The following is a 22,690-nucleotide window of genomic DNA, read 5'->3' as shown; positions in this document are numbered from 1 at the left end:
CCGGCACACATGTATGGAGCAGCGGTATGGGTGCCAGGCCTTGCTACCCATTGGTGGACACAGATAGAGAGACCACACGCCCTCATGATGGCACGCATGATACACAGGAAACCGTCAGTACCTCATGACATTATCCGAGCAGAGTTTGCTACGCCTCCTATGATGGTAGAGGCCATATTCCAGACTATATGCATGCTAGACAGATTCAGAGAGATGCCATCAGACAGATTGTCATACATAGCTTTTGAGGCATCTACACAATTGGCTGAGGCAAGAGATAGAGGATCATGGTATGCACACATCACACATTGGTTCTCACAGCATGGCCTAGACATGGATCATCTACCACCATTGCAATATGACAGGGATCCACCACTATCCGTCATTCTCATAGTGATAGAAACAGAGTATTGAGACAGGACCTATGGCAGCTCTATACACGAGAGAGATGGATATCGCCTACACAGCCTCTTCCACCAAAGATGCTATACTACAGAGATCACTTCATGAGTATCACTGATGATGGATTTATAGAGAGGCCTAGATACATGGAGGGCTTTTACCACACGGCTCCCAAGTGGCTATTTGGTCAGCTTAGAGTTTCATCACATCGATTGGAGATCGAGACTGGCAGAGCAGCACGAATCCCCCGAGAGAAGAGGGTATGCAGATTGTGCAGAGAGGAGGTGGAGAGTGAGGAGCATTATGTATGCAGATGGAGAGCACATACAGCCATGAGAGAGAGATATCCCATTTTATTCAGAGAGCCACATTCCCTACGACAGCTCTTTGAGACAGTAGACCAACGCATACTGGGGAGATTCATTCTAGACATACAGCGTCACAGAGAGACATCATTACAGGCTCAGACAGCTCCAGAGGGGGGATGACAAACACAGATTACTACATTTTCTCAGAGATCCACCCCACTCCCAGCCCGTACAGAGCAAGGAATTACTCTCCAGAGAGCAGAGACACTCAGAGCCCGCAGGAGAGAGAGGACACCTGGATTTCGGACACCACGCCTCTACCAGAGAGAGATGACAGAGATCAGAGCTCAGTTTCACAGAGAGGGTGCGGAGCGACTGGCTCGTTTCAGAGCAGACCCAGGCATGTTCTTCAGGGAGCTATGGACACCCCCTTCATTGATGTATACCATTTTATACCCCCAGTATGGTACAGGATGGAGCTAGCTACGTTGCATATCATGATTGTATACTTCATGCATATAACTTTGCATTCTCCTAGTAGTAGAGCTCCAATCCCTCCCCCACTCTTTGTACTTATTGCACACCCAGACTCCGCTTTTTAGTTCAGTACTTTTTCATTTTGTTGGAATGACAGAGGATACCCCATCTCTCTCCGCTTTTTGGATTTCCGCAAGGCATTTGACACAGTACCACGAGAGAGGCTCTTTCAGCGCCTGCAGTCTCTTGGCATACCAGCAGATATGACATGGGGCATCTATGCATTATATGAGCAGGTTTTTGGGCCAGTCAGATGCCCAGGAGGTATGTCCGAGACTATTGCTAGCACCATTGGTGTGAAGCAAGGATGCCAACTTTCCCCCACGCTATTTGGGTTATACATTGATGAAGTGGCTGACTTCGTTACACGGGGAGGCGGAGAAGGAGTTGATCTAGCAGGTACCTCAGTACATATTATGCTTTATACTGATGATATTGTATTAGTGTCTCAGTCTCCAGGAGGTCTACAGCAGCATCTACATGCACTCGATGATTTCTGCACACAGAGGGGTCTTACTGTGAACCTTGGGAAAACCAAAGTTGTGGTCTTTCATACATCGAGACAGGGCAAGAGTCAACTGACATTCACTCTCGCAGGACGCCAGGTGGAGGTGGTGACATCATACGTGTACGTAGGGGATACCTTCTCTGCTGCAGCCAGAGCTAGATTGACACGGGGATATGCAGCATTGGCTATGCTAGAGAGACAGTGCCACCATGCGCATTTTCAGGAGCCCCGGACGAAGGGGTGGCTATTTGACACATTAGTCACACCGGCACTGATGTATGGAGCAGCAGTATGGGCGCCAGGCCTTGCTACCCATTGGTGGACACAGATAGAGAGACCACACGCCCTCATGATGGCACGCATGATACGCAGCAAACCGTCAGTACCTCATGACATTATCCAAGCAGAGTTTGCTACGCCTCCTATGATGGCAGAGGCCATATTCCAGACTATATGCCTGCTACACAGGTTCACAGAGCTGCCACAGAACAGATTGTCATACAGAGCTTTTGAGGCATCTAGACAGCTCGCTGAGGCAGGAGACAGAGGATCATGGTATGCACAGGTCACACATTGGTTCTCACACCATGGCCTAGACATGGATCATCTACCACCATTCCAGTATGACAGGGATGCACCACATATGCGTCTCTCTCATAGTGAGAGAATAGAGTATTGAGACATGACCTATGACAGCTCTATACACGAGAGACTGGCAGAGCAGCACGGATCCCCCGAGAGGAGAGGGTATGCAGATTGTGCAGAGAGGAGGTGGAGAGTGAGGAGCATTATGTATGCAGATGCAGAGCATATACAGCCATGAGAGAGAGAGATCCCATTTTATTCAGAGAGCCACATTCCCTATGCCAGATCTTTGAGGCAACAGACCCGCGCATACTGGGGAGATTCATTCTAGACATACAGCGTCACAGAGAGACATCATTAAAGGCTCAGACAGCTCCAGAGGGGAGATGACAGACACAGATTACTAGATTTTTTCAGAGATCCACCCCACTCCCAGCCCGTACAAAGCAGGGAATTCTCTCCAGAGAGCAAAGACACTCAGAGCCCGCAGGAGACAGAGGACACCTGGCTTTCGGACACCACGTCTATGCCAGAGAGAGATGACAGAGATCAGAGAGGGTGCGGAGCGACTGGCTCACTTCAGAGCATACCCAGGCATGTTCTTCAAGGAGCTGTGGACACCCCCTTCATTGATGTATACCATTTTATATCCCCAATATGGTGCAGGATGGAGCTAGCTAGGTTGCATATCATGATTGTATACTCCATGCATATAGCTTTGCATTCTCCTAGTAGTAGAGCTCCATCCCCTCCCCCACTCATTGCACTTATTGCACACCCATATTCAGCTTTTTAGTTCAGTACTTTTTCATTTTGTTGGGATGACAGAGGATACCCCACACAGGTACACTGATTTGTCTCATAGGCCGAGTTCGGTCTTTTGGACGACGTTAATAAAATCTCTCTCTCTCTCTCTCTCTCTCTCTCTCTCTCTCTCTCTCTCTCTCTCTCTCTCTACAGAGATTCCCAACAACGGGCGGTTTCACTAGCTTTCCACATCGGCATGGTGCTAGTGCAGTGGACTATGTTATGGCTCAAACCAGTCTCATTCCCTCTTTTCAGGATTTTATGGTAGGCACTAGGCCGGTTGGAATAGCAATGGATCATGCTATCTTGTCCTTCACTCTCACATTTCACTTCAGGATAGCTCCATTGAGACAGGTCTCCACACACACTCGTTATATCTTTACGAGGGAGACTGACACTGTGTACACAGATGAGATATACAGACGCTTATGTGCCGAGGAGCCGAGACGGCCATTAGATGAGCTCACTCAGATATTGATAGAGACGCTTCATGCTGCAACATCAAAGGCATATCCCTATAGTCAGCCTACACGGAGACGATCTGGGAACATGCCCCAAAACAGCTGGTATGATGAGGAGTGCAGAGAGATGAGGATCAGATTAGAGAGAGAGGTGCTCATGGTTGTTACCACTCACAGACAGTCACGGATTACCTTCCGGCGCCTAGTGCGACAGAAGAAGAGGGCTTATCTTCCTCAGTTAGAGAGGGATTTGTATCAGTTATTTGAGTCAGGACTCAGGCGAGGCATGGAGACTATTCCATGAGCATTCACCATCACCAGCCATTACCTCCACAGAGATTTGGGGTGAGTACGTAGCATCCCTGTACATAGCACCAGGACAGCCGCCCCTGCTAGACCCATTGGAGCCATGCCCAGAGACATGTGCTTTCTTTACTGCTGAGATGGTTAAGGAAAGCTATTGACAGGATGAGGACTGGGAGAGCATATGATCATGATGGTTTGGTAGCAGAAACTTTATTCATCCCAGAGATATGCTTGCAGAGCTTATTGCTATGATGTTTACCGAGCCATGTGTGAGGGTTTTCCTGAGACTTGGAATATGTCCATGATTGTGCCTATGTCCACGATTGTGCCTATCTTCAAGTCAGGGGATCACATGCTTCCTGGGAATTATCGTACCATCATGATTGGTCACAAATTGGGTAGATTATATGCATTTATTCTTGAGCAGGAGTTGAGTAGATGGGCAGAGAGAGAGGGCATACGTGCATCAGGGCAGGCAGGGTTCAGGAGAGGTTTCTCCACTCTTGACCATATCTTGACACTCAGAGCTATTATTGAGGAGGGCAGATTATATGGCAGGAGGATTTATTGTTGCTTTGTGGATTTCCGCAAAGCTTTTGACAGTACCGAAAACCAGACTGATGCGCAAACTATAGGAGATGGGAGTGCCCACAAAGCTAATTTGGGGAATCATGGTTTATACAGGACAGTTGTGGGGCGGGTACGTACTACTCAGGGTATATCTGAGATGGTTCACTCCACTATTGGGGTGAAACAGGGCTGCCCCCTTTCTCCCACCTTATTTCGGATGTATGTGGATGAGGTTTGGGACTATGTAGAGCGGGAGGGTGACAGAGGAGCACAGCTAGCAGGGACATGGATTCCGCTGTTATTGTATACTGATGATATTGTGTTGATCTCAGATTCTCCAGATGGGATGCAGCGTCATTTGAATGCATTGCACACATTTGCACAGGACAGTGGATTGTCTGTTAACCTTCATAAAACCAAGGTGATGGTGTTTAACACCACAGCACAGTGGGTTAGGAGGTCAGCACCCACCTTTACATATGGTCAGGAGACAGTGGAGTATACAGATGCATATACTTACCTTGGTGTGGTTTTTAGTGGCCCACTATTTCCGTTGAGGAAAGCAACGGAGACCAGATTGACAAGAGCTTATGATGCAACATTGGGGAGACTAGAGAGGATGTGTTCACAGGTTCAGTTTCAGGAACCTCGAACAAAGCTCTGGCTCTTTGACACTTTGGTCACTTCAGCCATGCTATATGGAGTGGAGATATGGGGACACTCAGTGGATCACTACAGCCGAGCTAGTAGCACTGATGGATGGAGATGTATGGTGAGCCCCTGGTTTCTATGATTTCCCGGATGATTAGGGCCAAGGACTCCGTACCACATGATATTATCTGTGCAAAGATGGCTGCCCCCCCCATTGGTAGTAGAGGCACTCACTCGATCAGTCTCCTTTATACATAGCACTTGGGCTCTCCCTAGAGACAGATATGCTCTCGCTTAGCCCTGGAGTCTTCACGACAGTTGGCAGATTATGTTGGAATGCACAGATGACAGCTTGGTTCCAACTGCATGGCTTTAGTATGGACAGGCTACCTCCAGTTCAGTACTCCCTGGATGCACCCTCCCTCTCTCTCACACGGCCAAAGATTACCAGACTTATCAGGCAGGACTTGACTCAGCTGGACACTAGGAAGACATGGATACAGCCGACACACGAGCTTGGTACGAAGATGGCTTTCTATAGAGATTATCTTCTCCAGCTCACGGAGGATGGGTTTGTGATTAGACCCAGCTACATGGATACTCATCTTTCTCATGGGGTACAGTGTGCTATTGGTCAGATGCGCACATCCTCACACCAGCTAGAGATTGAGACTGGCAGATTCAGAGGAGTACCAGCTGAGGCCAAGGTTTGTCAGTTGTGCCAGATGGAGCCAGAGACAGGGTTTAATTACATATGTCACTGTCCAGTATATTATGAGATACGAGGCCGTTTTCACTGCCTGTTCAGAGAGGGTTTCGAACCACTTTCCAGAGTCATGAGATACCAGGATCAAAGAGGGGTCTCTTGAGAGGGAGGGGATCAAACAGGGAGAGACACCTACAGAGGCAGATTACAGACTTCTTTCGACCAGAGATTGAGCAGTCAGGCCAGCAGGCATTGCAGCTAGTCCCAGAGTATAGCCGCACCAGAGGTGCATTGATTGATCGAGCTATAAAGCTAGGGCGGTCCAGGCACCCCAAGATGAGAGGCCCATCTCGACACCGGCGGAGACTACAACAGAGGATCAGGACCATACTAGCACGGCATGGGAGACGTCCAGTCAGAGTACTCACCATGGAGGACATTGAGGATATCCGCCATCGATCGATAAGAGACATCTTTGGATACTGATGTATATGATGCTTACCTTTGTTGCTGGAGTTTTCCTTCCCAGATGGTATCCATTAGGCGCTCCTAGTACCTTACTTTTTCTCATAGTTGTTGTTTCAGTTTCAGTTAGTTGTTTAGTTGTTTTAGCTTTTCTTACACAGATATTGTATCAGATCCACCAATTTTTGTAACCTTTCTTGTCTCGTAGGTCATTTTGGCCTTTTGAGAACGTTAATATATCATTTCATTTCTCTATGCCAAGAGGAGGTTGAGAGTGAGGAACATTATGTATGCAGATGCAGAGCATATAGTGTCATTAGAGAGAGAGACACCATCTTCAGTGGACATCCCTCACTCCGTCAGATCGTGGAGTCCACAAACCAGCGCAGATTTGGCCAGTTCTTGTTAGAGACACAGTGCCACAGAGAGAGACTAATACGGACTCATACCACAGGGAGAGGTGAGCGACGCTCCAGCTCACTAATTTCTTCCAGAGATCTATCACAATGCCTACCCTGACACAGGAGAGCGTTACACTTCAGCGCGCTGCAGACCTCCGAGCCAGACGGAGACCGAGAGCACCAGGCTACCAACCTCCCAGACTACATCAGAGGGAGATCACAGAGATACGGACTCGACATCAGCACCATATCCAGGAGAGGCGAGCTCACTTACACTCACACTCGGATATTTTTGCCTCACCATCACTTATGTATCACATATTACACCCCCATTATGGTATTGGTTGGAGCTAGACAGATCTGCATTGCATTCTTGTATACCCTACGCATTGATAGCCGTTTTTTTCGAGTATCCACATTACCACAAGGAGCTACCTCGGCCAAGGAAAATCACATAAACTCTTTGTCATAAATACCTTTTCGCTGTAAATAGGCGTGTGTGCATTAGGGACTTTACCTATATCTTCTATATATTTTTATATTTTTTTTTTTTTTAAAGATTTTTGCTAGCTACTTATCAAAAATAAATAAAATTATTACGGCCCATTTTGTGTAAATATTTCATTTCATATAAGGGCCTAAATATGGGAGTCTCTATTTTCTCTAATTATGTAAATACTTCATTAGATGTGTGTATTACAAAACCTAAGTATATTTTTATTTATTTATTTTCATAATACTTTTGGACCATCATTGTACATATGCTTCAACTTCACCATACATAAGTAAATCCTATGCCCTCACATTTCTACCCACACCGTTTAGAAAGCCAAAAAAATTAAAAAATTAAAAAAAAAATCTACTACCTAAATCTCTTTTTCCCTTAGACTATTTCATCTTTTATTCTCTCATCTACCCTAAAATAATAAGGGTCTCCCTCCCTTTTGACTTCCATAGTATAGTATTTTTGTTTTTCATATATCAATTATTTTTGTATATTCTATTTTAGTATTTTTATTCACAATTAGATCTTTTTGTTTATTTTATTTTCTTATCATAATAACCATATTATCATGATATGTTGACTAGTTAAAGTACTAGCTTGTTTTTTTCTTATTATGTAAATCCTTCTATAAAATGCAAAAAATCTCCTCCATGCAGGTGTCCACATACACATGAGTCTCTAAGGTCAGGATATGATGTATTGGGAGCTCACTCTTGGAGCTATCAAGAAATTCCACCGATGGGGATCCACACAAAGATTTTGAAATTCAAAAAATACATGATTCAACTGAAATTTTTGCATTCACCTCCACTCTGAATTTGGACTGGTCATCAAGAGACAAAAGTTAGCTCGTGAGCTCAAGAATATACTCAAATTTTTTGAGAATTTTTGGAGCTAATGGCGGTGAGAGATGAATTTTTTATTGGATCGAGTCTGTCTACTTTTCGACAAGGTACACCTAGTCTCTTCTCACCTCCCTTACACATTCATCACCTACACACTTACTCCTTCCTTTCTCACTCCATCAAACTTGCAAACTTCATGTCCTCTCTCACTCTCTTCATCTTTGCCCTCTCCTTCCATCTCCATTTGCTCTCATATCTATTCTACACCCATACCTCATCTCCATTTCTCTCCCTACCACTCCCATATTACTAAATTATTTTTCCAATCTCAAAAAATACATAAAAATTCAGCATGACTGTATCATATTAACCTCTGCAAATATAGGGTTTTTATCTACGAAAACCCTCATGTTCTTCACCTCAATTAACTTTTGTGGCGTCGAATGCAAGAAGGAGACTGGTGGTTAACTTAAAGATCTACACATAGGAGAGTCCAAGCTTCTTTGAGCTTTCACCCACACAAAGGATCTTTCCAAATCTTTACTCCTCTCACTCAACCTCTCAGCCCTTCTCACCCATTTGTACATTGTACTACTAACCTTTTATAGTAATTACTAACTACTAACCACTAAACATAAGTAAATAAGTACCCACTCTACTACTTTTTGAGTAGGCATTACTACAAGTTATTGGCTCAAACCTCTACATCACAGTCTCCTCTCACCTTCAATAATTCTCTCACCTTAAGCCCACATCCATGAGACTCAAGGGATAAGAAGAGACCCGCTCTCATTTCAAAATAAAAAATCCATAATCTATGTTTCTCATAATAAAATTATTTAGACTTAATCCTAATTAGGGCTTCTCAAACCTATAAATAGAGTCCCTCCATTTCTTGTGATTGAGGGGGGATTACACACATTGTACACCACTCCCAACTCTAGTGTGTAAGAAGATAGTGAACTTGTGATCTCTCTTTATACATCAATACCTTCGATTGCATAGAGAAGCTTGAAGCTAGTTATGTCATTGTGAGGGCTTGAGTGATGCCATACTCCCTATCATAATTGTATCTTGTCTTTGTTGCATAAATAAGATAAGTAGTTTGGGTACAATTGTGTACAAAACATCTTCAAAGTTGATTTAGCAAAGCGGTCCGATGTTTGATTTAAGGTAAATTCGATCCTTGTACTTTGTGGTGTGATTTTATGTTTAGCGGCTTGAGGGCTTGTTTTTGATTTGTTGCCTTTCAATCCATGGTATGAGGGTTGTATGGTGAGAGGGCTCTCGTAACCTTAAGACCATGTGTATACCGACAACAAAATCAAGCTTATATTGTCTCTCTAAGTTCTTCTCCAAGTTTGGTGTGCATCTATTTGTGTTATGCTAGTCTCCTCCACACACAATATCATATGTTATGAGTGTTTGTTGAGGGTGTGTGTGCCTTTTAATTGATGTATATGATTAGCTTGTATTGATTGGCTACAAGGAAATATCTTTGGTGTCCTAGTTCACACACATAGTAGGTGGTGTCCCTTTTCTTATTGAGTGTGTAGTTTTGGGGTTCTTATGTTTGTGTTGTGTTGTGTCCCAAGCCCATTGAGCAACACGGGAGCCTTGTGGAGTGCTTAGAGGCCACTCTTCTTGTTGCCCGTCCCGGACCTCTAAGCACTCCTCAAGGCTCCCGTGTTTCTCAATGGGCTTGGGGCACAACGCAACACAAACATAAGAACCCCAAAACCACACACTCAACAAGAAAAGGAGCACCACCTAGTTATGTGTGTGAACAAGGACACCAAAGATCTTTCCTTGTAGCCAATCAATACAAGCTAACCATATACATCAATCAAAAGACACATACACCCTCAACAAACACTCATAACATATGATATTGTGTGTGGAGGAGACTAGCATAACACAAATAGATGCACACCAAACTTGGAGAAGAACTTAGAGAGACAATATAAGCTTGATTTTGTTGTCGGTATACACATGGTCTTAAGGTTACGAGAGCCCTCTCACCATACAACCCTCTTACCATGGATTGAAAGGCAACAAATCAAAAACAGGCCCTCAAGCCGCCAAGCATAAAATCACACCACAAAATACAAGGATCGAATTTACCTTAAATCAAACATCGGACCGCTTTGCTAAATCAACTTTGGAGATGTATGAGTCCAAGATTTTGTACACAATTGTACCCAAACTACTAATCTTATTTATGCAACAAAGACAAGATACAATTATGATAGGGAGTATGGCATCACTCAAGCCCTCACAATGACATAACTAGCTTCAAGCTTCTCTATGCAATCAAAGGTATTAATGTATAGAGAGAGCTCACAAGTTCACTATCTCCTTACACACTAGAGTTGGGAGTGGTGTACAATGTGTGTAATCCTCCCTCAATCACAAGGAATGGAGGGGCTCTATTTATAGGTTTAAGAAGCCCTAATTAGGATTAAGCCTAAACAATTTTATTATGAGAAATCATAGATTATGGATTTTTTATTTTAAAATGAGAGTGGGCCTCTTCTTATTCCTTGAGTCTCATGGATGTGGACTCAAGGTAAGAGAATTATTGAAGGTGAGAGGAGAGTGTGATGTAGAGGTTTGAGCAAATAACTTGTAGTAATGCCTACTCAAAAAGTAGTAGAGTGGGTGCTTATTTACATATGTTTAGTGGTTAGTAGTTAGTAATCACTATAAAAGGTTAGTAGTACAATGTACAAATGGGTGAGAAGGGCTGAGAGGTTGAGTGAGAGGACTAAAGATTTGGAAAGATCCTTTGTGTGATTGAAAGCTCAAAGAAGCTTGGACTCTCCCATGTGTAGATCTTTAAATTAACCGCTGGTCTCCTTCTTGCATTCGACGCCACAAAAGTTGATTGAGGTAAAGAACATGGGAGTTTTTGTAGATGAAAACCCCATATTTGCAGAGGTTAATATGATACAGTCATGCTGAATTTTTATGTATTTTTTGAGATTGGAAAAATAATTTAGTAATATGGGAGTCGTAGGGAAAGAAATGGAGATGAGCTATGGATGTAGAATAGATATGAGAGCAAATGGAGATGGAAGGAGAGGCCAAAGGTGAAGAGAGTGAGAGAGGACATAAAGTTTGCAGGTTTGATAGAGTGAGAAAGGAATGAGTAAGTGTGTAGGTGATGAATGTGTAAGGGAGGTGAGAAGAGACTAGGTGTACCTTGTCGAAAAGTGGGCAGACTCGATCCAATAAAAAATTCATCTCTCACCGCCATTAGCTCCAAAAATTCTCAAAAAATTTGAGCATATTCTTGAGCTCACGAGCTAACTTTTGTCTCTTGATGACCAGTCCAAATTCGGAGTGGAGATGGGCGCAAAAATTTCAAGAGAATCATGTATTTTTTAAATTTTCAAAATCTTTGTGTGAGTCTCCATCGGTGGAATTTCTTGATAGCTCCAAGAGTGAGCCCCCAATACATCATATCCTGACCTTAGAGACTCAAGTGTATGTGGACACTTGCATGGAGGAGATTTTTTCGATTTTATAGAAGGATTTACATAATAAGAAAAAAACAAGCTAGTACTTTAACTAGTCAACATATCATGATAATATGGTTATTATGATAGGAAAATAAAATAAACAAAAAGATCTAATTGTGAATAAAAATACTAAAATAGAATATACAAAAATAATTGATATATGAAAAACAAAAAATACTATACTATGGAAGTCAAATGGGAGGGAGACCCTCATTATTTTAGGGTAGATAAGAGAATAAAAGATAAAATAGTCTAAGGAAAAAAGTGATTTAGGTAGTAGATTTTTTATTTTTTTATTTTTATTTTTATTTTTTAGGCTTTCTACACGGTGTGGGTAAAAATGTGAGGACATAGGATTTACTTATGCATGGTGAAGTTGAAGCATATGTACAATGATGGTCCAAAAGTATTATGAAGAAATAATAATAATAATAATAATAATAAATAAAAATATACTTAGGTTTTGTAATACACACACCTAATGAGGTATTTACATAATTAGAGAAAATAGAGACCTCCATATTTAGGCTCTTATATGAAATGAAATATTTACACAAAATACGCCGTAATAATTTTATTTATTTTTTATAACTAGCAAAAATATTTTTTTTAATAATATAAAAATATATGAAAGATATGGGTAAAGTTCTCTATTTACAGTGAAAAGGTATTGATGACAAAGAGTTTATGTGATTTTCATGGGCCGAGGTAGCTCCTTGTGGTAATGTGGAAAGTCGAAAAAACGGCTATCAGCATATAGGTTGCATACTGAGCCTCTAGCAGTAGCGCTCCATCCATCACACCCTCCCACTAGCTCAATACTTTTATACTTTATTTCATGTTCATTTTGTCCTCTCTTTTTTTCTGGACATCCAAAAGACATTGATAGTTGTACATTGATTTGACTCATAGGTCGAGTTCGGCCTCTAGTAGACGTTAATACAACTTTCTCTCTCTCTCTCTCTCTCTCTCTCTCTCTCTCTCTCTCTCTCTCGCAGGCAGAAGCATAGGTTCCCTGGTTCTCCTGCTGCTTCTACTGCCTTGCACCGAACTCTCCCCCTTGAAGAACTCTATAGCAGCCGCTCCATCTACTCCGACTGACTTAGATCACAGATATACTTTTTCTATGGCACCTCCTCCATCTACCCAAACCGACTCAACTCACAGACGTACTTTTCCTATCGAGGAATTGCAGATTTTGACCACTTCTATGACCACACTCGAGATCACTCATCGGCAGGCTTGTCGGCAACCGCCCGGCATGTTAGAGACCTACTTCAGGCAGCCTTGGTTGGCAACCAAAGCCGGATCACCAATATTCAGTTCATGGCCAAGGGCTACAAGAGTCGGACTCCTCGACCCTCATTGTGAGTGTCCTTGACCTGATCCCACTCTAGCTACGAGAGGCATAGCTCTTCTTGGAACGCTAGCACCATGAATTCTTGCCCGAGCCAGACCCGTTGCCACAAGTTCCACTCACAATTTGCTTCCCAAGACTCCTCAAGGAATACCTGCAACTCCTACCAACAATTGCTAGGATCCTTGGTCAAGTAGTTGAGACGCTCCCCACAGTGGCCTCCATCGATGCTTGAGCAGCGGGCATTCTGACACTCCGTATCATCGTGACATCACCAGAGTCCTTCCCCCACGAGATCGACAGTCCCTGCATGGACCATGGACCAATCCCATTTTACTCAACGGGTGGAGTACTCTGGCCTCCCTAGTCATTGTTACATCTACCGCCAAATGGAACATCTGGCACCTGCGTCCCTCCGCCAACGGGGCAGGGCAGACTCGACTTCTCACGGTCACTGCCCCAGTGAGTAGAGTGTTGAGAAAGATAAGCCATTCTGACTATAAAAGCATTGTACCTTATGAACTTCATATTTCGCTTCACTCCACCACTCCAGACGTCACAGATAAGTGTTGTGCAAGTGGTAGTTTCCCTTAAGCGAACTTGAGAATTGTGCGGCATCTAGCCTGACCAAAGAAGGGCCAGCCTAACACGCAAAAAAATCACAAACATCATTGGTACGGTTGTAGGCGTGGGGCTGCAGGGGCAAGATAAAAGTGAAGGCTGCAAGCGTGGGCAGGAGACCGAAGAAATGCAACTGTCAGCAGCCAACGGGCGCCACGTGGCAGAAGTAGAACATTTGTTGCGAGAGGCCAGCAGAGGTAAAATGGCTGCCTTGAGAGGCCAGCCGAGGAAAAATGGCCGCCTTGGCATAGCACAGCAGTAAGGCCAGCCATAGCGCAGCAAACAACGCCAGCATTCAGCGAAGGATTAACGACAACAGCAAACAATGCGTCGAATTGTTCTAGTGTAGAAATATCTTGGAATCTCGCTATGGGCTTGGCGACATACGCAGAAAACAAGACCGGCATTCTGTGTCGTGAGCTTGGCGACGACAGCAAACAGAGCTGGCATAAGAGCAGGGTCCGTTGGCGTAATGCTCAGGCTAAGCGTTCACACATCACAGCAGGAAAGCGCTGATTAAACAGCGCTTAGGCTGAGAGATCGCACAACAACAAGGAAGGCACTTCGGTACAGTGCGGTCGTCGTGAGGTAGGCACGCGGGCTACATTAGCAGAAGAACAAGAAGAGATAAACCCAACGAGCCACCATGGCCGAAGAGCCCCAGTGCAGCCGTGGGGAGAAACGCTGGCTCTTGCAGAAAGGAATACCTTTGTTTATTTATTTATTTAAAAAGAGCTAACTCTACCCCTTATCCCCGCCTCACCACCCTCCTCTCCTCCCTTCCAGTCACTTTCCTATCCACCTAAACCCCCTATTCTCCCCCCCAAACACATTTCCCTTACACCATTTAAAAATTTCTATTTTCTCTCCTTTCCCACCTTACCCCCTACCCTACTAACTCATACACTAAACACACACACACACACACACACACACACACACAATTACACTCACCCTCTCTTTCACACACACACACTCTAACACAAACACATACAAACATGCACACAATAACTTAACTACTAACAATTATTCCCAAAAAAAAAAGAGAAAAAAAAAGAGAGACTTCTTTTCACAATCAAAATGCACAGTCTATACTCTCTCTCCCTCTCTCATTAGTAGTTGTTAAGTAAATACTTTCCCCAAGCATTAGCAAATTGCTCAAAATATGTGCATAGCTATGGCACATCAATTGTAACATGTCCTTTCTCACATTCCTTCTCCCCATGATGAATTATAGATCACTAGCTACATGCAGATCCTTTGATGGTATAAGAGTTGGTGGGGTATTCGTCCATTTCTTGAGAGCACATGAGAGACTCTTGCATCCGCACTATTTGACAAGCCATGGACATCTCATTACAAGGTGCTCTATCGGGACCCGATGCACTTCATGGCATTACATGACTTCCCTCATGTATTCATTTTACTCCAAGATCATATTGATTTTTTCTATCCAGAGTATCACATAGAGGTGTTTCAATTCATGAATCATGTCCCACCCTCAAATCTGGTTGCAAATGCCCAAACTATTGCACCCATCCCATACCCCAACCACCTAGCACAAGTTGTGAAGCAGTACATTGGCATTGGCTAGGGCACCCCATCTTTCTTCATTCATTTGCGACCCTAGCTTACATCAGGTAAAATACGCTTTCCTATACTTATCTCTCTCTCTTATCCCTCACCTCACATTTAGCTTCTTGTATTCATCCAAGGGCACTTTTTCCCATGAGGTTTTTTCCCTTGGATAGCCCACATTGCACTCACTTGTGTGCACACATTGCACACAATTTGTATTACTTTGTGCACATATTTTGGATGGTTTGAGGGATGATGGGTATGCCTACACCCTATTGGTTGCAATATATGGGATCACTCTATGCTTGTCATATAGCAAGGAGATGAGCCTCATTTTCCTATATAAAGAAGCATAGGGTGAGAGGCAAGGCATTCCCTCTAGCCCAAGTTGGAATCCACCACATTGGTATCATTTTGGAAAATCTCTCTAGCTCTTGCTTTCTAGGTGAGGTCTTTCACTAGAAACTCTTGCATGTGAGACATGCTTGCATGCTTGTGTGGTTGACATTCTTGGTGGCTTGGGCTACTCTTGCTTGCTAGGTTGAGTCTTGCATTGGAGCTATGGTATGTGTGAGATGCTTTGTGCTCAAGTGATTGATGTCCTTAGTTTGCATGTGATAAGAGAGGTGGGGGTGTGTTTCCTTGTGCATAGAGAGAACGCCTATCTATGTGCGAGTTGAGATATACCTTTTGAACATTACATCAAATCGGGTGAGAGCATTGAAGTTTATCCTTGTTTTGTTATAGAATCCTTACGTGAGTAATTTCTATTTATCCCATTTATGTTATTTCATTCTTCTCGTTACCTTATCCATTTTCAAGTTGAAAATAGTTGCCTCCTATGCATCTTCCTTCAATGCGCGGATCCCCGGAGTGCTTGTCGGATAGGCCTTAACACTTGTTAAGCCTCTAAGCCACGCTTGTTGAGCCTCTGAGTCTTTTGTGCTAAGCTCACTAGCCTCTGAACCACACTTACCAGCCTTTGAGTCTGTAGCACGGAACATGTCCTAGATGGACCATTAGAGTGTAGTATTGAGCCCAAATCACCGTGGTCACCATCACTTTAAAGGACGGATTGTTGGATATTTCGGAGTCTCTATGTGTGTACCCATTGTATACATGTACCCTTGTTTGTGTACTGGCCGGTGTCTGCGTATGAACAATCCTTGTTTGTGTGTGTGAATATTCACTTACGTAAGTGAGTGAGTTAGTACATTTGAACCACCTTTTATAGCCACTTAAGTGTTTGGGTACGTAAGCAATGATGTCACTAGTATAGCAAAAGTGTCACTGTCCTAGTGAGTAGAGTGTTGAGAAAGATAAGGCATTCGGCCTATAAAAGCTTTGTACCTTGTGAAGTTCATGTCAATCAACACAAGCATTACATTGTACGTGCAAATACAATCTCTTGAGCTTTGTTCTCTTATCTCTTTACCCTTCTCTCTTTACTACACATAACCATGTATCAGTTTGAACCTCCATAGTTGCTGATGTGCCCCACAGGACGGCACCTAGTGGGCAATGACGCCATCGTAGCTCTACACTTGATTATCATTACATACCTAGTGCTAATCCTTGAGATTAGTAGCCTAATCCGGCAAGGTTACGCAGGCTAATACAGGCGGCTAAGGTTATTATTAATAAATCCATGTGTACTGGCTATTTATAATAGGATGGTTATTCATAGCAACAATGGGCACTATATAAGTGAAACATGGGTATTTGTTGTCATAACTCTATTGTAGAAATAGTGATTGCTGATTTAGTCGGTTCCTATAGCCGAGTCACGAGTGGAAAGTGCATGAATGGTAAACTAGATTATCGAGTCGGTTGTCAGATGTAGTTCGAATTTCCCCTGTTTATTTCCAAGATTGGGAATGTCTTTGACTTAAGAGATGTAGGTTGAGTTTCCCCTGTTTATTTCAAGACTAGGAATGTCAAATGTAGTTTGAGTTTCCCCTGTTTATTTCCAAGATTGGGCTCCCTTTCCCTTAACCCTGCCGGATTAGGTCACTAATCCCAAGGATTAGCACTACGTATGTAACAATTATGGAGGAGGATGGTACTATCATTGGGATGAGGAGATACACATTCCCCGAGTATCTATGGCCTTCTTGCTCCTGGACTTTCGGTACCACATGTACATGATGGGAGGCCGAGGTAGCACGGGGGTCTTCATTTTCAGTACTTTTTGTTTCCATGTTCACAGTTTACACATGGAACTTTTGTAACACACATTGGTCTCATAGACCCACTAGGTCTTTCGTATTAGTTAATAAAATCTTTCTTTCTTTATTTCTCTCCCTTGGTACCTCCACACAGAAGACTGCAGCCAACACCTCCTCCACGAAGACGACCATATACAAGTGCTGTCGACCCTGTTTGCCCACCTGCTGGCAGCTCTGATTCAGTCATACAGCCTGCACACACCGATCGTACAGTCTACCCTATTGTTTGTAGCAAACCAAGTGTTGTTCTTCATTGCCAAGAAAACCACCAAGCTCATCATGAGTGCAGCAGCTTACTGCTCACAAGGCAGCTCATCCTCCTCATTCTTCTTGCTGCATATACTCTAAATCACCTTGGTCTCCTCCTCGTATTGTTTGGCGAGAAGCCACATACTTTATGGGTCCAACACTATGTTGTCGTCCCTTGTTTCCCTCCACTAGACTCTAGACAATAGTGTTTTGCTTCTTAATCAGTTGCTGCAATGTATTCACATCCATAACTTCCATCTTTGGCCACAAGTACACTAAACCTTTGACACAGATGTATGAACCTTGGCCCATGTTAGAAAACATGAGTATCATATGCACATGCATGGGTATGGTGTGATTAAGCTAAATCTGCACTAATTTAGTGTGATTAAAGTAACCTAAAGTGGGTGGCGTCTAAGCACACAAAATGACAAACTACTAAACTAATTAAGCACGAGACTCAAGCATAATTAGGTTACAAGATTGAGACTTGTACTCATAGAGAGGCTTGAGAGCTTGCTTGAAAATGACCCAAGGTGGGTACAACTTAGCTTTGTCAGCTCATGTGGAATAAATGTTGCTTGCTCATGTGGCTGATTGCTAGGTGCTTGACTTTTCTACTCACTCCTTACCTGCCTTGTGCCCCATGGCACCGTATCTCTCAACAGCCCACAATTACAATAACCACTCACAGATGCAACACCTTCACGGCTGTAGTAAACAGCCCACAAGGACAATATCTTGCACACGACTTCATGGATGCAATACCTTGTTCTCAGTTGTATCCATGCAATGACATGTAGCTCTGATATTACTTTGCAAGGCTTTAGTTCACTCAAGAACTCAGATATGAAAGCTATTCGCACTCACAATCATAAGGGTCTCAAATATACCTCCACAGAGGGCTTACAACTTGTCGCACTTGCACATTGCACAACTGCCGTCACCCAACAGGGCCTTGATTCCCTTTTTTCAGAGGTTCTCATTTCAAATTACAAAGATCAGATTCGCGAGTTCGGATATTCAGAATTTTCTCACTCACAGTTTTCAGAATCTTAATTTCATCATCATGGTGTCTTCAGCACATGACACAAGTCGGGATTCTCATATGCTCGCCCAAAGATTCATTCATGAAGCTCTTGGGTCTTTGGGTCTTCATCTGACAGAGTTTTGTGCGAAGTTTATGCTCACAGCTGCTTGATTCATGTGTTTGGTCTCCCACTCTTTACAGCATTCTCAGCCATAATTAATAAGCCTGCGCACTTAGACGATTGTCCCATACTAAAAATAGCTTGCTTACACTCACGGGCATGATCATAAACATAATCTGGGTTACTCACAGCATAAGTACAATCTTCATTCATGAACGTGGACTTTGGTCATAGCTTTCACTCATGGACGTGATCATTGATTCGCTCACGTTCACGGTCTTGATCTTTAGTTTGCTCACATTCACAGATCGGGACACTAGTTTGCCCACGCTCACAGATGTGGCCTTCCATTCACCTACACTCACAGTCGTGAACATCATGCTCACAGTCATGATTGTCCAAGCTCACGCACACAGAAACATTCAATCTGATTGATAGTCATGTAGCCTTTGTCCGATAAGTACACCATGTACCCCTTCCAGCAACAAAAGAGTTAACTCCATGACTGTTTGCTCTTGCTTCAGGTTGGGGTTTGGTGACCTTGTGGACAAGAGATGAGACGGGAAAAATCTAAGGCATTCTATCACTTAGTCCTCCATTAACAGAACATCTCTATCAACTTCACTACCAAAACTATAAAGAAAAGTACTATGAGTAAGCTGAGGTGTCACAGGAACAACAGCAGGTACAAACGCAATGTCCTGTTGTCAATAGTGTACATGAAGCTTTAGACATAATACCCAATGTGATGAAGGTGAAAATATGTTAGAGAAAAGTTTTGGTCTGAAAGCACAGTTACTAAAAAGAAATAAAATGCAACTATGGAAGATAACATCAATGCCTATGATGTAGTGCAGCCCTTTAATATGACCAAGAGTAGTGAGACAAAAGCCTTTATTTAGATGATTGAATATACTGAAGAAATCTTGATGGATGTTGATGTTAGGCCGGAATGTAGTTATGATCCAAGATAAGACTGAGATGATGAGATGGGTGCTTCTGAAACAGATCCTTAGCCCAAAACGATTTCCGATGTTGGTGGATAGAGGATTGGTTACAAAAGGAGTACATGTATATATGTGCAACAAGCATAATGGGTGTGATGTGGGAATTGCTAAAAGTCGTATGTATGCATGGCAAACCTAGCAACTCTGGAGGGACATGTTACAAGGTTGTAAGGTTGGGTGGCAATGGTTCCGGGGAAATGCTTAAGAGGCTTGAAGGTTGCCAACGTGTGCATGGCTGTTTGCACAAACCCTAGCCAAGTATTAGCCTGCTAATCCCTAATCCCAGGGTCACCGAACCCCGCTGGATTAGATCCCTAATTCGTAGATTAGTGTCCAGGTATACAACAAATTGGTCATAAGAAGACTGAAAATAAAAGAAGAGGGAGTCTTGGTGGGTTTTTTCTTTTCTTTTTATCAGCATTAATACACAGTTTATCAAGAAGGTGCAGGGCAACCCAGACCCTGCAAAATTCCCAAAAAGGGAAGAACGTAACTTTGCAACAAAGCAATGGCAAAGGTTAAGGGAAGGAGGCCAATGGAACTGCTGAAAATGCATCAGACAATGACTGGCAGGAGGAAGGTGGAGCTCATGTTATATAACAAAGTTATGACAACCCCAGACAAAACAAGAATTCTTAAAGACAGGTCAAGGCATAGAAAAAAGTTCTTATCTCAGGTTACGTCACAGCATTCAGAAACACCATAATAAGATAATATAAATTCCTTTCAACACAACTCACATCCAGCCTTACCATTGGTATTTGGCAGCGACCAACACTTCTTCATATTGCTTTGCAGCATTATCCCAGCTTAGATCTTGAGACATGCCTCTTTTCTGTATGGCCCTCCAACTCTCCTTGAAATCAGCATAAGTCCACATGGCATTACCAAGAGCATGAACCATTGCAGAAGCATTTGCTTTGTCAAAGGTCCATCCAGTGCCTGCATTGGAATAGGGATCAAATGCTTGAACAGTATCTCTGAGACCACCCACAGCATGTACCACAGGGACTGTACCATATCGCATGGCATATAGCTGATTCAGACCACAAGGCTCAAACCGTGAGGGCATCAATAAAATGTCACATCCTGCAGTGATCCTATGAGCAGTTTTCACAGAGAAACCCACCCATCCCCTGACTTTATCACGGTGCTGACCTTCAAATGAGCGCAGCATGTTCTCTAGATCAGCCCTGCCTGACCCAAGCATAACCAATTGCATATCTTTCTCCACCATCCAAGGCATTGCATCAGCAATTACGTCAACCCCCTTCTGGTGGTCAAGGCGCCCAATGAAACCCAGTAATGGAACGTCACTTCGAATAGGGAGACCTAATTCCTTCTGTAAGGCAGCTTTGCAAACAGCTTTCCCAGATTCCAACGTATCTAGTGAATAGTTTGTATATCCATCACTTTTCAAATGAACATCTAGCTCAGGACTCCACTCTTTGTCATCAATACCATTTACAATACCTCGAAGTTTCCAGTTGTGATCACGAATCACACCATCCAAACCCCAGCCACCCTCTTGAGTTTGGCATTCCCATGCATATCCATGACTAACTGCAACAATACGATGTGCGGTGATAAGGCCTGCCATAAAAATATTCGTGTGTTCTCCTCCAATTGGATCATAAAGTCTAAACTTATCCATATAATGATCTGGCAGCCCAAGCAATGAAAAATCTGATAAAGGCCCACGTCCCTGCACATTGTGCATAAACAGGTTACGGAAGTGAATCTAGCAGGCATCATCACATGAATGCTATATGCTTAAAAAAGTCTGGTGATCCCTCCAAAAACTCAAAAACAAAAGTTTCGTTGGCTTTTTGAGTGTTTTTTTCAAGAATTTGGTGGAGAGAAAGAAAGGTTTATTAATGTTTGTGGATGGCTAAAATGGCCTACGATACCAAAAAAGCACACTTTGTATACAATCTACAGTACGAGATGCCTAGAGAATCGCCTAGATGCTATTGCAACATATGCCATGTAACCTTCTGCATGCTATACACCATCAAATACATGCCAGTATAGTATACTAGTCTCTTCTGCCTAAGACTACTTGTCTAGCTTGTAATAATTTGAAAAAGGATTTGACAAGTGTCTAGCTATGCCTTTTTTGTCTCATTAGTTTTTCTCTATTTCTAGTATATCTTTATACTCAATGACTAGGAAAAAGGGGCCAAATCCCTCTCTCAACGAGCAGTGGAATTTCCTTTGATCTCATGGTAAGCTGGGCATCATCGGGCTATATGATCTTCTCTCTCGATCTCATGCGTATCACATGCTAGGTGTCATCATTTTGCTAATGTCCCATATGTGGATGGGCTTTGACACAAGGAAGCCCAACAAGTTTTGATGTATAAGCTTTGGGAATGGGAGATTATCCAGGAACAAAGGGCCACAGACACTTTGTTTTATTGACCGTGCTTGGTAGGATGGCATGAATTGTGGGAATTTACTTTTGAAGGCCACTGAGAGTTGCCTGAACAAAGGCCACAAACGCTTTGTTTTACTGACCATGATTGGTAGGATGACATGGATTGTGGGAATTTACTTTTAAAGGCCACCGAGAGTTGCCTGACAAGGGCGATGCAAACAAGGTTTAAAGGAGGACATTGTGAGTGTTTATGACATTAGTCAGACACTTTGAATAAAAGGTCTGACAATTTATAACATGGGCACTGAGTTTTAAAATACATGTGAAAGGGATTACTCACAAGGGCACCTAGCTTTACTCTTTTGTGCATGGACACTCTATTTTTTATGGGATACTGGTTGGACACACACGAAAGGGTGTTGGCATGCTTTTTGGCACAAATTTGTGCTGTTTAACCTGTTCACAAATGTGTTCTGCCAGTTTTCACGTCTACATGTACCTGCTATACTTCTGTCTGTACAGTTCCACATGTTCACAT

At 43.1% G+C, this 22,690-nt stretch overlaps 1 protein-coding gene across 2 annotated transcripts in view; it reads right to left on the bottom strand.

Annotated features, from left to right (window-relative positions):
* The window catches only part of LOC147616796 (granule-bound starch synthase 2, chloroplastic/amyloplastic-like), a 122,441-nt gene that overhangs the window by 14,704 nt on the left and 85,047 nt on the right, over nt 1-22,690 (bottom strand). The window contains exon 8 of one of the 2 annotated variants that reach the window (XM_086777853.1): nt 20,525-21,477. In XM_086777853.1, coding sequence (XP_086633979.1) covers nt 20,525-21,477 — 953 coding nt within the window. Of the gene's footprint in view, nt 1-20,520; nt 21,478-22,690 lie in introns of those variants that run through there. The other variant, XM_086777854.1, reaches the window with a different exon arrangement.

The sequence above is a fragment of the Cibotium barometz genome, chromosome 38 (assembly GCF_041138505.1).
Source record: "Cibotium barometz isolate CiBa-2024 chromosome 38, ASM4113850v1, whole genome shotgun sequence".
Classification (NCBI taxonomy): domain Eukaryota; kingdom Viridiplantae; phylum Streptophyta; class Polypodiopsida; order Cyatheales; family Cibotiaceae; genus Cibotium; species Cibotium barometz.
This window is presented reverse-complemented; position numbering and strand designations above follow the sequence as displayed.